This window comes from Lepisma saccharinum, chromosome 2 (genome assembly GCF_977018435.1).
Source record: "Lepisma saccharinum chromosome 2, izLepSacc3.1, whole genome shotgun sequence".
Classification (NCBI taxonomy): Eukaryota; Metazoa; Arthropoda; class Insecta; order Zygentoma; family Lepismatidae; genus Lepisma; species Lepisma saccharinum.
In genome coordinates, this window is record NC_139230.1 from 151,861,996 (window position 1) to 151,878,990 (window position 16,995).

The 16,995-nt window shown below is 37.3% G+C and overlaps 1 protein-coding gene across 1 annotated transcript; it reads right to left on the reverse strand.

Moving 5' to 3' along the window:
* Nucleotides 1-6,742: 6,742 nt before the first annotated feature.
* On the reverse strand, nucleotides 6,743-7,207 carry LOC145983701 (uncharacterized). The gene has a single exon (XM_083116756.1). The coding sequence runs from the start codon at nucleotides 7,205-7,207 to the stop codon at nucleotides 6,743-6,745; it is 465 nt and encodes a 154-aa protein (XP_082972882.1).
* Nucleotides 7,208-16,995: the final 9,788 nt, after the last annotated feature.

Consider the following 16,995-nt stretch of genomic DNA (forward strand, 5'->3'; position numbering starts at 1 on the left):
TAAAAAAATCAGAGTAATGTAGTAGAGAGTTCATCAGGTATACCTAACAGGTGTACATATATACTCTTCTGTTGAAAGTACCAGCATGTGCAGTCTGATGGGAGCAAGATGGCCGACCTCTTTGCAACATACACCGCAATAGAACAGCTTGATGTCAGGCACGTATCCAGAGGGGGGCTTAGGGGGCTCTAAGTTTAAGGTTTACACTAGATAAAAAGAGGTTTTTGATTTCTTGTGGTGTGAAATAAAATAATGTGACAATAATTTCAGGAGAGAAATAATTATTGAGGCAAGATGGAGAATGTTCCGTAACCCTGTTATTGATAATAGCACGTATCCAAGATGGGGAACACGGGGCTAGACCCTCTACCCAGGAAATTTTTCAGTTTACGTTAGATAAAATTAGGCTTTTGGCTTCTTAAATAATGTGAAAATAATGTAAGGAGAGAAATAATTATCGAGGCAAGACGGAGCATGTTTTATATCCCTGTTATAGTTAATGGCTCGAGCTCCCCCCCCTCCCTCAGGAAATTTTTCAATTTACACTAGATAAAATTAGATTTTTGGCATCTTGAATAATGTGAAGATAAAAAAATTATAAATCTGAGAGAAATAATTATCGAGACAAAACGGAGTGTTCTATAACCCTATTATTGTCAATAGCACGTATCCAAGGTGGAAATCAGGAGGCTCGAGCCCCCCTTCAGGATTTTTTTCTGTTTACGCTAGATAAAACTAGGATTTTTTCTTGTTGAATAATGTGATGATAATTTGGGAGAAATAATCATCGAGACAAGATGGAGAATGTTCTATAACCCTGTTATTGTTAATAGCACATATCCAAGCTGGGTTTGAGGTGGCTCGAGCCCCCCCCCCAGGTTTTTTTTTATTTTACACTAGATAAAATCAGGTTTTTGGCTTTTTGAATAATGTGACGATGATTTAAGGAGATAGACAATTATCGAGGCAAGACGGAGAATGTTCTATAACCCTGTTGTTGATAATATTGCACGTACACTTTTCTTGTGCTTTCGGTGTTGTCGCAGCACACTTGAGCACTATGTAGATACTTGTGAGCATTTGGAAGCTGCATAACAAAGGTAGCGCCACATTTAGGGTGATTCGTTGTAATTTCTAATCTCTGGAAGGTGGGAGGAGGTATGTTTTTGAATGAGAGAAGGAGTCAACTACTGGCGATATTAACGAATCGTTTTATCTGCGGAAAGTTCTAGAATATAATGAGGATATAAATACGCGGATTCAATTTTTCGGTTGATCTGTACAAAGAATCGGTTAATGAGATTTCAGAGGTAAGTGTGACAATTCATACAGTCGTTGGTGATCAGATCAGTCAGCATCCTCTGATTGCTTTATAAGATATAGTGATTCGAAAATGAAGACATTGACGACAGCAGAACTTCCGGGGCCTCTCTCTCTCTCTCTCTAAAGTGAATATTTCATCAGTACCGGATATTAAACTGCATAGATCAACTGAAAATCAAAGTTTTGAGTGATGCTTTAGTTTTGCCAGAACTAAATTTCGTATATGCAGTCTGAGAATTTCATGATATAAAAAAATACTTTTGTTTAAGCCTATTGGGTTCAAAACACATTCAAACACTTAAGTACCATAAAGAAACAGCCGAAAATTTTATGAATGTCGAGAAGAGAAAGCAAGATGTTGCATATGTAGACATTTTAGGTGGAAATTGTCGGCTCTACCAGGACCCAAATCAGGGCTCTACCAACTGAGCCACCTAGCCATCCTTGACTTCAACCGATTTTTCGTTAAAATGTCTACATTTTACATGTCCTGTGTATATGAAATCGTAAGGTTTTGCCTGTATAGTGAACAAGCACAGAAAATATAGGAGAGAGAAGAAAACTGAGGAGCATTATCACCGGTTGAGGATAATTTTTTCTGTGGTCAACAAGAGCTACTACTTCAAGGTGACAATGACAGTGGCCTAATAAGGGAGATTTCACACCCTGTCGCCTGAGGATTTCACAAATTGAAATTAGGTTTGTGCGGCCTTTTGTGTTGCTACGGTGTGAAACGTTGCTGTTGATTGGCCCATTCCAATCGACATGTATCGCGTGTCCCTTCGGTCTGAAACCTTCCTAAGTCTTGAAAATCCAAGTCACAAGGATGGAAAATTAGGGTCTTGTTAAGGTTAGGTGTGAAGGCAGGCAGACGACAGCACCCTAAAGGATCATATCCAAACCTGCAGGAAGAACCCTTCTTACTTCAATCTCCAATACGATGATAAAAACTTCTGGTGAGTTGATTTTAAAAAATGTCTGAGATAAAGAGAGGCGTGCCCAGGATTTTCGGAAGGGAGAGGGGGAATACTGGGTCAAATGGGGTTATTACCTCACCAAACCTCCCTTGGGCACGTCACTGGAGATAAATGAGTAAGCATTTCATCATACTTGGAGACAAAACATTAGATGTGTTGGGAACGGAAGGGTTTTCACTGTGCATTAATTGTTTCGTGATCCACCTGTATTCCTTTGTTTCGTGCCAATATATGACAAGACAGCGGAAGCTGTGACAGGCATTTTTGAACACTTGTGAGTGCTAAGGCCTGAATATGAACAATTTGGTGGGTTTTGGCTTTTATAAGAGCTGAAAAATGGGAGGACAAGACACGTTAGTGGTGTTCAGGCTCGAATCAGAGAGAAATATTCGAGAGCTGTCTGCGTCCAGTTCGCAGCCCACAATTTGGATCTCGCGTTGTCGAGTGGATTGTCCATCCCGTGCATGTGTAACAGCTTCGTAAAAACACTCAAAGACACCATAGATGTATTTATGTCTGATGAGATGAAATGGACAAACACACATACTGAGATGGTTCCAGCACACAATATTAATGCATGGAAACAGAGGAGTCGAGTGGTAAAAAATGTTCCGATTTCACGCTCTGATTAAAATGACAGCCTTACAGTGGCAACGATTTAAGAGATAGTTGTTCCCCATTTTTTTATTTTTTTGCCTCAACATTATGACCTCTTAATGTTAAGCCTTGGCTACCAAGAGAAAGTAAACTTTCCTTACAACGCCCTCTGCACGCCCTCCCCCCCGTTTTGGAACCCAATTGCCACCTCTGGTCTTAAACACACAATTGTGAGGTTCTTACTATACTCCTTAAAAAAATGGTGTTGAGCCCTCCCCCACCCCCCAACCAATTCCTGGATACGTGCCTGCTTGATGTTATTGGCTTTTTCTGGGTAATGCAGGTAACAAACGAAGCAAACATCCATTGGAGGGTTATGGACAATATGGGGATTCCTGTGTGTCAGTTCAGTCCAGAGAGAGACCAAGTGAGCCAGCAATATGTGGAGGCATTCATCATCGCCAAAAACAGAGGAATTCTGTACTGCTGTGTCTGGCTGCAAAATAATGTTCACACTCTTCTCGGTCCAATCCTGGCACATGACATGATAAGGACACAATGTTAACAGTATGCTGTATTGTGATTTGTTTCAGAACCACTTGAGTACTTGCAATCAGGTCAAAACATCACTATTTGCTCAGTCCCAGTGTGCTCTTGCAGCAAGACAATACTAGGCCACACACAGCTCATGCAAAAGCAAAAACAACTATGGGACTTCATTTGGAGGATCTACCACATACTGCATACTCACAGGTCCTAACACTGGGTGATAATCATGTGTTTAGCCCCTTTAAGGATGATGTACTAGGTAGCATGAAGTTCTGCACTAATGATAAGATGAAAGATGTGGTGCATATGAGTGGCTATGCAGCCAATCAGAAAATACTTTTTCTCATGAAATCTGGGCATTCCTGAAATGCTGGAACACTTGCAATGCATATGAGACTACTTTGTGATGAAGTGTTTTCAATCATATTGTACAAATTCTGTTAATAAATAAATACAAGGCTCATTCAATATATAACCGGAAATATGTTGTGACAAATATTTATTACAAGCACTAAAAGAACTACAGTACAATGTTTCAACAGTTCAATGCACCTACACCAGCGCTTTAAACGAGCACTGATTCCAGAGGAAAAAAATATTTTGGTCACATGCGTAACCACTTTGTCATCACTCTGGGAACCTCAATTCACATAGTGCATCTTTCAGTGGGTTAAAGTTGTGGACAGAGGCATATTCTGGGCACGTTATGTCAGTCAATATTGTGTATTGTAGCATCAAACAGCACGAGCGTAAAGAAACAAGTAGGAATTCTTCTTCTGTCGTCTGTGACGGAAGGCAGGAAGGGTCACATGAGCCCTAGAACCAATCACGTAGCTCTCCTCTCCATACGCTGGCGTACGAGATAGCATGGCACGCATGCTGTAGAGATCCAAGCTTTCCCTCCAGATAGGCAGCAAGGAATATAGTGTCTTTTACACCAAACCTGCTCGGCATCCAGCCAGGAAAGGCATTGAAAAAAATACTAGAACGAGTGTTGTTAGTTAAGCGTTGCAAGCGGATCATGAAAAATAGCTATTATAATGCCATGAAGGTCAAACATATATGAAATTAGTCAAGTTTTACTTTATATTTACAGCATTTACGCATTTTTGAAATTTTAAATCAGGGAACACCGAGCATATGGGTGTACTATAACGCTACACCACTGCTAAATTTCATCTGTTCAATGTTCTGATCATGCTCCACCCAATGTAAAGTTGCTTAGTAGGCTCTAGCCCTCAAAGGCTACACTACTGAGTTTTCGTAGGAATTATATTTAAAAAATAGTAATGGTATATTAGGTTGGGCAGCCCAAGTTCCAATTGTTTAACTTTCAAATACTCATTGCACAAATTTATTTTTTATATGGTTTGGTTTTTATTCATGTCTGTGCACACATATTTCAGTCATAGTGTATTACTGTTTGTTTAGTGATGAGTCGTTACGCATATTTCTTTGTGAGCAGCCACTTGTTATCTGTCATTTTGAATATGGACTGTATAATAAAATATTGTCTGTAGAAGCATCCTACAAGTGTAAAGCCTGAAATGCCTTCGAGCCACATGTGAAACTCCAGTAGTAGTTCATGTCCAAGACAACTGCAGACAAAGAATGGCTGCTCTCTGCAAAGTGTGAATGATCATGTAAGCTATTTTGGAAACTGTAATTAATCTCTTAAATTGAAAAATATTGAGAATGGTTATATTTTGACTTAGGAGTTATCAGTTATTAGTAGAGCCCGGAAGTTTGGCAAAATGCCTCTTTTTATCTACTGCATATATTGATAAAAATTTTCCGGATATACGCTTTTCTATGTTGTTTCGAATGTTTTAGAAGCCTTTTCATTTTGCCTATTTTGCCTGTTTGGGACCCTACTGCCTATTTTTAATTATAATGCCTTTTTTGCCTTTTTCAATGAAATTTGACCATTTTTTAAAAAAATATGTTGGCATTTATTTTTCTTCCGTTTATTATGTGAATAATTTTCGCTTTATTTAAGTAATATTGAACTCACGCATGTTTCAACATTGCTGAAGGAGAAAAGTGTGAGAAAAAACTATTTCATGCTGAGTTAGGATATTGCCTTTCGGTTAACATTTCTTGTGCATGATTGACTGCTGAAGTGGACAGGTTGATTTCGAACACAAAGAAGATATTTCTGAAATCTCCCTCTCGAACCCCAAAATTCCAGGAAGTTGCGCCTGAGCTTAGTTTACCTCCGCAACCAGTCTTGACGAGATGGGGAACCTGGATATCAGCAGCTATATATTATGCTGACAACTTTCGATCGATGCTCTTCCAGAAAATGAAGCGGCTTCAATTCGTGAAGTGAAAAAACTCCAGTGCTATTCAGAACTGAAGAATGAACTGTCGTTTATTTATGCACATTATTGTGCATTGCCAGAGGCAATTACAAAGCTAGAAAAAAGAGGTGAGACTCTTATAGCATCCATGAAATTCTTCGAGGAATCTATGCAGCAGATGATGGAAGTGCCAGGAGGAAAGGGTTCAGCTGTTGCGGAAAAGTGCAAACGTGTAGTGAGTGCAAATAAGGACTTGAAACAATTGAAAACAATTTGTGATAGATATTCTAAAAGGTGAAAATGCTGTTACCAAAATGAGTCCAGCTACATTAGCTTGTTTTATGTATGCTCCAATAACTTCTGTCGAAGTAGAAAGATCATTTTCTATTATGAAAAACATTCTCTCTGACAGACGACTATCAATGAATGTTGAGAACTTTAAAAAAACAGCTTGTAGTTATGTGTAATCAAGACGGAGAAAATGGAAATGCTCTTCCCAATGTAGATTTTAACATTTTGCCAAAGTTTATAGATAAAAGTAAGTGACTTCCAAATGTGCCTTTATTTGCTTTATTTTGCCTTTTTTTCATTTTTACTGCCTATTTTCCACATTATAAATGCCTTTTTGCCTGCCTATTTTAACGAAAATAAATGCCTGAACTTCCGGGCTCTAGTTATTAGCAAAGGCAATGCAGAAAAGTTTGAAGTAATGCCAGAAGCACTGGAACAGGGGAAAAGGTTTCCTAATCCAACTATTCTTTGTTCAACAGTAAGAATATGTAGGTTTCTGTTCTTTTTGCTATGAAGTCTGAAATGACTGAAATAGGTGAGAGGTGGGTAGCGATGGAAAAGGAGGGAGTTGAGCTGTTGAAACCAGGTTCCTGCTTCTTTGTAGGACTAGGCCTACTAGTGTGAGGTGAGCTACTGTGGTTTGATTCATTATTATCTGGACACTGAGGAATGTCTGTTGCTTGGGATGGGAGGAAGTCTACCTCAGTGAAAATTCCAGGATTTAATGGATGGATTCCCGTGCATGAAAATTCTTTTCGTGCAACATCTAAACGACAAGACAGCATATACGGAGGAAACCAAACCTGCCACATCAACTTCTGTAATTCTCTGGCATGAAGTCTGTCTCATCCACAGAGCAGAAGATTCTGCATAGGCATTTTTGAAAGGTTTCATGAAAGTCCTATCCCGAGGTTGAAGCTTGTGTGTCGTATGGGGTGGAGTGCTGATAAGATGGATGTTATTCTCCCTTGCATAATAAATAACTGAATAGTCCTTATGACTTGAGTGTTCATCTATGACCAATAAAACAGGATTACCTGTTGTAAGATGTGTATGCTTTACAAAATGCTTCAACCATTCGAGGAATGTTGCAGCACACATCCATCCATTGGGTTGGGCTGCAGCAATGGCATCATCAGGAGCACCAATCAACAGTCTCTCAGTCATTCTTTGGCAAGGAAAAATGACATAGGTGGGATGAAATGACCAACAGGGCTCATACAAAACATAACCGTAATGTTTTGCCCACTTCCACACGATGTCATTTTCCCAACTTGTCGTTTCCCTTTCATGGATAAAACTTTTTGATTTACATGAACTGTGGACACACCTGTCTCAACAGCATTGTACAGCCTCAATGCAGGAAAATTATGTTTTTCCATAAGAGAGCTAAGTTTCACAAAAAATAAATCAACTTGAGGCTTATTGAAGCCAAAGCATCTCATCAAACTAGTGGACTCAGTATTTCGCAGACTCAATTCCGGATGCCTTCTCATAAAAATGCATAGAAATCTTTTCCAGCAGACTTTTTCTCCCTATTGAACCTATGTTGAACCCCCAGAGATTCTGCTAAGTCATAGGTAAGCTTCAGGAACTCATTCTTACTCAGTCCCATTAATCTATCATCAAGATCTTTTATGTGCCTCACTAGCTGATCTTCACAATCGACCTGAAAAGTTTTTTTCAAAATGCCCGAGTTTTGGTCGGTCTGTCTTGAATAGAACTTTCAGCCATGCTAAAATACTCTGCTGCTCCTCTTACACTCCTTCTCGACTGTAATGCATGATCCACTGCTAGTTTCATGTTATCTTCAGACCACGAACCCCAGGTTGTAGTCCTTCCTTTCAATTTTGGCATCTTTCTTATGTTCACTGCCTGAAAAGGACATAAAACGGACTGTTACTGAAGTAAGTTTAACCATAGGCTCAATGCAGCATTGTCCAAGGCTACCCCTTTTCACCCTGTCCGCGGGTACCTGCCACACACGTTTCACATTTAACATACTCAGAGCCTAACGTAACGTCATACAGAATTACGTCATATGGAATTTTACAAACATACATCATACCTTGTAAACCGTTACTGTCTAGTAGAGTTCCACTTACCAAGAGAGATGTCAGATGCTCATTAATATTATCTGTGTAGCTTGTAGTCTTTAACGAAGACACAAAATGCACTGGCGTGACCAAACCTATGATGACATTCAACTCAACTGAAATGCCACATAATCTCTAGTGGAAGGAAGTCTTACAGTGATAAGTATGTGCTGCCATCTCATCGCAGTTCACGAAAACACATACTGTATGCAGCTACCCTCTGTCCGCGGGTACTCACTTTCCCCGTAACATTTGAAATTCATGCAGCCTAATATGCAAGAAGTGCAAGAATATATACTAGAAGAATATTGTTACATACATGTGCATTCCATCCAGTGTAGTTGGGAAATGTTAAAGTTATTTTCTAAAATATAGTTATAAACAATTGGAGGCAATGATTCTGAATGTTTAATGATTTTAGGGAGCAATTATATAGAATACCGGGAGTATCTCAGATTGCTTTCAAATTTGGAATACTCACTAATTTTGGCATCCTAATCACGAATCTGCAGTTAGAAATTGGCAGTCACGTCTAGAAAATGCGAAATAAGTAGAAATAAGGGGGTCCGTGAACGAAGTAAACACTGGTGATTTATGAAGGAAACAACAATTTTTTGCAATGATTAGCGTTCAAAAACTATGTTTATGATTACCCTAATTTTAACTATGCTTGCCTAACCTAACCTTACGTGAATGGTTCGTACCGCAAGTATGTTTGCCAAATTTACTGAAGATGCCATATTGTCACATGTAAAGTAACGTTCCATGGAACGGATAGCGAACTTCACTTGTTCCATCATCAAACATGGCGACCATTAGTATAGACAATCATAGCGGTAGTAGCGGTAATAGCGCATCTTCTAGACGTGACCGCCAATTTTTAACTGCAGATTCGTGATTTTGAGGTCAAAATTAGTGAGTATACCACATTTGAAAGTGGAGATACTTCAGGTATTCTGTAATTATACCGATTTTAGCAAGTTTTAAGCTTGGAGAAACTAATTAACACAGCTAAAAGTTTCATACGAGCATTCACACTTTCCATTGAGAGGCCATTATTTTCTTACAGTTGTCTCGGAAATGATGTACTTGAAGATTTTCATGCAAGGCTTGAAGGAGCTTGCTTGAGACCAAATATTACATGATCAGGTGTTGGAAGCAATAACAGTTTCAAATGTTTAATGATGTTTTTGCAATTTTTATATGAGTATTTGGGAGTGCTTTAGAGCAGTGGAAATAATTGTGAGAGTAAGATCAAAGTTTTATTTACTGGAGAAATTATCATTTGAACAGTTGCACTTTGAAGCCAGCAGCCATTCTTGGTTTATGGTCATATCAAACAGTGAGTTCATGCAAGGTTCTAAGGGGATTTCATGCTTCAGGTCAGGTGTTGAAAGCGTTGAGGACATTACATTATTGCTAAGAGCACTAAACTGCATACACCTAACCTACCAAAGAAAGCATTTTTTGTCATAATACCTATTTGCAACCCCCACATGTAAAATGGATGACCACAGCAGTTTGTATCCAAGACGACAGTAAACGAATGGCTGCTTTCTAACATGGAAATAATAATACAGGAGTTGACAGAAGGTGGAAATACTTCTCCAAAAAAAAAAAAAACATCATAATAAATAAATAAATTACTAAGACTTACTTTGAAGTATGTGCATAACTAGAAATCATACCATACAAAGATTGTGTGTGCACCATGATTAAACAATCGGAACTTGGGCCCAATTGGAAATCAAAATAAACGTGCTTCTCACATGGACTAGAGTCTAGTTTGCATCCTTGTTGCCCGTTTACATCCTTCTTGCACACTCCTTCTTGCCCGTTTACAAAACCATGCTAGCAGACAGCCAGCGCTCCAACATCCGTAGGGTAAGTAAGTTTTTCTTTTTACACTTTCTGTCACTAACCATTCACGGGAACGAGGTATGCCTAAGAGGTTAGGTTAGGTTCCATTAGCGCTCATTTCACCCCTAAATATGTGCTTCATCATCAAAAAAATGTCCTCAGTACGTTCAATCACGCATATCCGGACAACATCGGTTTTTCTCGATTTTCTCCTCCAGAAAATTTTTCCTCGCCTTGGGACTTACTTTGAAGAATTCCTTATACAATAACCTTTCCAACGATATATGACACGTATTCCTTAGGAAAAGAACGTAAACTAGACTCTTACCCTCACATGTTACACATAATTACGAATAAGGATTCTTTGTCACAATCTCAGTGGAATTTATATAGCAATGTATGCAGAATCTATTGTAACCCTACATACTGTATTCCCGAAGTTTAAGTCCACTTCATGCACCCCACCGGAAATCGAACTAGACATTAGTGCCTTCTTCCATTTAAATATAAATATTAAAGCGGTGATTTTGACGTCTACTTCATCCCGAAAAAACCAAAACGTGTCTTCTGTACATTTGCTAGAAGCTCAAAATGGGAAAATTAAAGATCAAAGGCGATCTGTTCTAGAACAGATCACAGGTCAAATAATGTGCTTTATCCATACTGAATGTGTGTGTGTGTGTGTGTGTGTGTATATATATATATATATATATATATATATATATATATATATATATATATATATATATATTGCCAATAACTTGTGCACAAATAATGTTTCTATATTTCAAAAATAGTTTTCAATAAATTTGCAGATTACTTACGTGGTTTCATTTAAATAAATAACGTAATTTAAAACTGTAAAAACTATCAACATTGTACTTTCTATACTTTTCTTCACATACACACACACGCACACACAGTCCTATTATTTAGTTTTTTCAAAAATACACTATTAAATTTCACTAGTAATGCGAACCTCAAGGCAGCGTGGACTTCATTATCTTCAACTTTGATACAGGAAAAATTGTTGTAATTAATTTACGCTAATATAAAAATTCCGTTACACCGTTCATTTGGAAAATGGAAGTTCGCCGTCCGACACTTATTACTTTCTCAATTGGAAAGAATTACTCTTGTTGAAACGAAAACTGATAGCAAGAAATTGAAAAATGAGATGATAAGCGTAAGTTTTTAACTTCTTATTTCCTTGCGCTTTCTTACCTTCAGCTATCCGACACAAAGAAACAAAAGACAAACCTCTTTTCTTGGTTGTCATGGAAACCGATTCAATAAGTCGTTCTGTTCATGAGGAAAAGTAAAGGAATCGCGTAAGTACTTTAAATCTTTTCGTTTATTACAAATCTTGTTCTTCCGAAGTGTGTAGTGGTAAATGCAAGTGGTACAGTGTGTGTTGTTACACACTTATACTGTAGTGTTTTCATAGATTTCTATGCATAAAACAGGTGACACTTTAAACTACACGGGTGCGCAGTCGCGATGCCACGGTTATCATCTAGAATGAAGTTTAAAGGGTGCAATTCATTGTTCATTGTTGTCCACTAAATCAAACATGTGAAGGTCATCAGCACCACACAGGAGAGCAATGTTAGCCACGAATCTTCAAGGAATTAACATAGCGTTTCGTTTCGTGGCCATTTGGCCTCAGAAAAAAATATTTGTTGTCCGTTTTGAGCTCGCAAAGAATCAGCTTCTGAGCTGGTGATTTATCTCCGTCATTAATGAATGTTGGTAGTTCGTTTCTTCGTTTTTTTTGTTATTGTGGTTATTATTAGCTCTAAAACAATTGTAAAAAAATGACCAGAGAAGGTCATTGTAATCGTAAGTCATAGCCATGTGCTATCTTTGGTATTTTTACGACCATTTTCTATTTCTCTTAATTTCAAGGAGGATGAATTATTGGTAACCAAATAGATGAACGAACACAATAAGTACTTCAATATTACCCAAGGTTCGAACATAGGGTCCCTGGCTTCATAGAGCAGTATGATAAGCAATCCCATCATGGAGGCCCTCAATAGTGAAATAACAATTGGAGCTGAAAATCTGAGATTAGAGCATTATAGGTGTTTTGGCAGATTAACAATCCACATCAACCAAAATCAACAATTCAATCTGTATTTTGTGAGATATGGCTCCTTCCAAACAATTGAATGTGCTCCTCCTGCCCTCATTTACCTTTTGTTGTAATAGTTATACACACTGTCGTTCTGCAACACACAACCTCGACTCTGCACTACACAGGCATACCCTTATCTGTGTTGTTTCTTTCTATCTATTTCGGTTATATTGAATTGCCTCCTCTTGGTCTAATCGCAGCGATGAGGATGAATAAGCAAATAATGACATGGATGGGATTGAACACAGAGATACATCCATGCCTTAATCACAGTTCGAACTTAACCTTTGAATAACAAGGCTGTGTCATGTGTGACACCTAAGTTCTTGTTTTTCATGCATGCATGTGAAAACCAGTTAGAAGTTTCTCACATGTGATATACCTTCCTCGCCAGTATGTAAGTATACATGAAACTAGTCGCCTGTGTCTCCACCTAACTAGTCTGCTCTTAGTTGCATATTATTTGAGGGTGTGTGCGCAAAGGTGTCTTGTGTGACACTGCCTTGGTGTTCGTGTTCCAACAGTTACTGCACCCAACGCTATGGATTTGCGATATATTACTGACGAAGATACATGAAATGAACTGATAAGGCAAGGAGATACAAGAGGTGTTGATGGGGGTAGTTCAAGTGACTTAGGTTGTGAAACAGAAGGTTGTTTTTTATCAGATAAACACTAATAAGAGGGTCTCGCTGGCGATGTGGAGCTACAAACTTTTGATGACTCAGATGTCAATAATGGAAATGATATGGAAGTAGAAGATGATACTTTGGGTAGAGATTTGGAAACTGTCTGGGCAGACAGACCATTGAGTAGCAGAAAATCAAGAACTCCAAGCAGAAGCAGGAATCTAGTGACCCACCTGTCTGGGCTGAAAGGAAGCATCTAGGAGCTTAGGAAAGAAGATATATCTATATTTTTTCTTTCATTCCTGACAATATTATTGATGTATTTTCTTTGAACATTTTGGCATGATATATTCAAGCTAAAGATATTCAAACTATATTTGCAAATTGGAAGTAGTTATGGGTGTAAACGTCAGAAATAGGGTAGGTGTCATCCATGACACCTGCTTATTAAATTTGTCCTATCACACAGCCTTGTTATTCAAAGGTTAAAATCTGTCTTCATAGCATGTTATGCTCTGCCACATGTGTCTTTTCATATTGACTGTTACCATTATTCCCAAGAGGTAGAACGCAACATTACTCAAGCAAATTGTATATACACAAACACACTGATACATTTAAGTTGCATGAAAATAAGGAACAGCCTATGTTATTCATTCTTTGAAACTTTCACAGAGAGATTTTTCACTGAATGTGACATGTAGCATGGTAATCTACAAAAACAATATGAAAGGTTAAGACAACAGACAAACTGTATAAAATGATGTAAAATAATTATACATGAACATACACTGTTACTACAAAAATTATTATATTGTTAAATGCCCATTACCAGTCCTCTGCATTTTTTAAAGGTAGCAAATTCTAGTGCTAGTTTGGTCAAGTCCAGTTTTTGCTTTTGATGCTTGACAGTGCCATTCCACTCAATCTTACTCTTGTTGTTGTGCTCCTCAAGCAGGCCCCTATGCAGGGAAGGGACCATTCTCCCCCCCCCCCCCTCCCTTGGAACTATGAAATATTTAAATTTGAACCTATAAAGAACAACAAAAATAAAAATCGATGATTTTTCAAATTTGTAGAAATTTCGATTTTGTCCTTGCATAAATGAAATTGTTTGTTGTGTATAGAGACAGGCTTCAGAAGTCTGCAGTGTGCAACAATTGATACCTTTAGTTTTATAACCATTGATGTAAGGCTACCGAATGACCCGATTTAGTTGGGACAAGAGTGATGCTGCATTTGCGATGTGAAATAAAAGTCTCGTTTTTTTTTAAACTCACATTTAGGCATGTTCATTATTTTAATAATAATCAGGGGTGGCTTAAGGGCCAAACAATTGCCAGGGGTGCTGACTTCAAGGGCAACCCCTGTTGTGAAGGCACCAAAACTATATTTCTGATTACATATGCATGCCTATTAATTTTTAAAAGGCTTTGATTTGTTTATGAATAAATTGAAGTTACTGCTGGATAATACAATAAGTACAATGAAAAATCATGTAGCACATACATGCAATACCTACATAAAAGTTGTTCTTTAACTGTAACACTTAAAATATTTTAAAATTAGGCTATTATTTTTGGAGCGAATGCGGAATATAGAGAATGTCTCCAATTTTGTTAATATTTGGTATACTAACTAAATTCGGCCTTCTAATCACGAATCTGTTGTTAAAATTCGGGGGTCACGTTTGGAAATCGTGAAAAATGCTGATGTAAGTAGAGGTTTTTTTTTCTTTTTCTTAAGCTGAATCGCATTGTTTTATGAACAAAATTTTAACTAAGCTTGCCTAACCTAACCCTACCGGAAATGGTTCGTGGGGCTATCCGTGAATGGATCGTGGGGCTATCCGTCAATGGTTTGTGGGGCTGCCCCTGCATGGTTTGTGCAGCTACCCATTCATAATGTACCAATCAGAAGGCCAAAATTAGTTAATCTACCAAATATTAATGAAAATCAACATACTTTCTCACCCTAACCTTATCGGAAATAGTTTTGTGGGGATATCAGTTAAATCTTTTCCAAATGAGTACATATTTTCACAAAATATAAATTTTGTAGCACAAGCTTCCTCACTCCGCAAAATGTCATGTTTCTAGGAGAACACTCGAACATCGTTGCCAAACCTACCTCTAATCAAAGTCTGGAATGCCATGCTTCAACCAAGCAACAACTAATGCTCTGCAAGTAACGAAGGAACAGTGTGGCAATGCTGTAGACATCGCAACAAATGCCGGATGTCACTTGTTCATTTTATCAAACATGGTTGTTATGTGTTTGTAAGGAGAATGATAGTGGTAATTAAAAACGTAATTTTCCAATATATATAGACATAAGTGCACAATTTTTACACGTGACTCCCACATCTGAACTCTAGATACGTTACCAGGACTGCATATTTAGTAAGTATGAGAAGTATGAAAGGAATTGTAGACATTCTGTATATTGTGCAATCATACCTTATTTTTCGTCATTAAAAGTGTATGAAACATTGTCATGTTTTTAGATTAGGTGGTAGAGCAGCCCAAGGCTGAATCTCGCTCTGTAGTAAATAAAAATACTTTTCAATTCAATTCAATTCAATTGGAAGATAAAGGAAAGTATGGGCACCAGAGTAGAAAGTTGGGAAGGGTTGATGGGGTGAAAAGTAGTGGGCCACTCTTGATAATCATTGCTAACATGTATCATAAATCAAATAATTTATTTATTTCATTATTTATTAGGGATGGGCCGATAAGAAATTTTGGCCAGTTCCAAAAAAGTACCGATATAAAATTTACCAATACCGATCCAATATACAATTAGAAATGGTCCTTGAAGAACCTCAAAGGTTCATTGACATTCTTAATAAATATGTGTTTCAAGGTGACTGCAGTGCAAAAGAAATGACATATTTAGCAGGGACGGTGGGCAAGCACCCTCCCAAAAATTCCTCTGTCCACTCAAACAAATTCAAGACATAATTGTTTAGGAAAATATGAATGCTTCAATAAGAAAAATTAATTTATTGTCTTGACTCCATGCACATTTTCTTATGAATATTGTTCCCTCTAGAAAGAGTCACAAATTATCCTCTAAGAAGTTTTGCTCATTCACTGTTTTTGGATTTACATTAGTACTGAGTAAGAAAATAAAATTGTTAGAAAATATGTTCATGAATAATACCTGTCAAATGTATATCTTATTTAAAACTTGATCTAGTTAATACTTATATGGGTAGAAGAAGTAGTGCAATATCTGGCTACAGCTAAAGTGCACGTTTTCCGAGGTGAAGAGTACAAAATCATACAGAATGGAACAAATATCATCAAACAATCAAACACATAAATAAAAACATGTTACTTCCATATGGTATGAAAAAAAACTTTGAGGCTTCCTTGTCCTAGCGTTTTTACTTCGATAGTATGATAATAACCACACTTCATATAAACATTTGGGAGGAGGGGGGAAGATTGAGAACATTTTTTTTATATGAAATGTACATAGCCTACTTCTTGAGGAATTTGGAGGGCAGAAAGTGTTTCCCCCCCTAAAGCTGATGCCTATGGTGATGTGATAATTGTAAATAAATTAAGCTTTTTTAAATAGTTTCAAAGTGCAATGAACAAGAATGTAACTATCATGATCAAATGTGATGATTTTTTTTTTCTAAATTAATTTCCACAATACAGTATGTAAAAGTATCTGTTTTCCCAAGCCCTAAGCATATTTCTATTGAACCCTATTGAGCATCTGTTTTGGCCATTTGAAGATTTACTTCAGGAAGTGGTCGTTTCTGTAATGGCACCGATTTTTCAATATTCATTTAGAGCAAATTCCTTTATTTTTACCATTTTTCAGTGATATCTTGTGTGAAAATTATCGTTTTTATGCTGGGAATGTTTAATATAGAGTGAAAAAAATGTATGTTCCATGTGTGTTTTAAAACTTTCACATTGAGGGATTAATTAAATGCAAAGATTTATAGGCACTTAACAATTTGAAAAACGCCTGTGAGCAAAGTAAAGGTTCGTTCAGGAACCAACACTCTTTCCAGTTCAAAACTACCAATATTATAACTAGATATTCAAGCTCATTCATTTGAATTATGGACAAAACAAATCTTCACTGTTGTTGGTCTTTACATATCTTCTGTCACTATCCTTAAATGCATGTATAATGTACACACAGCATGTGTCTTGTAATGAAAGAAGAAACAAGGTAATTCATTTTGTAAAGGATGTTAATAGT

Excerpts from the sequence above, each read along its gene's own strand:
- LOC145983701 (XM_083116756.1), bottom strand. The coding sequence starts at position 7,207 with ATGACTGAGAGACTGTTGATTGGTGCTCCTGATGATGCCATTGCTGCA.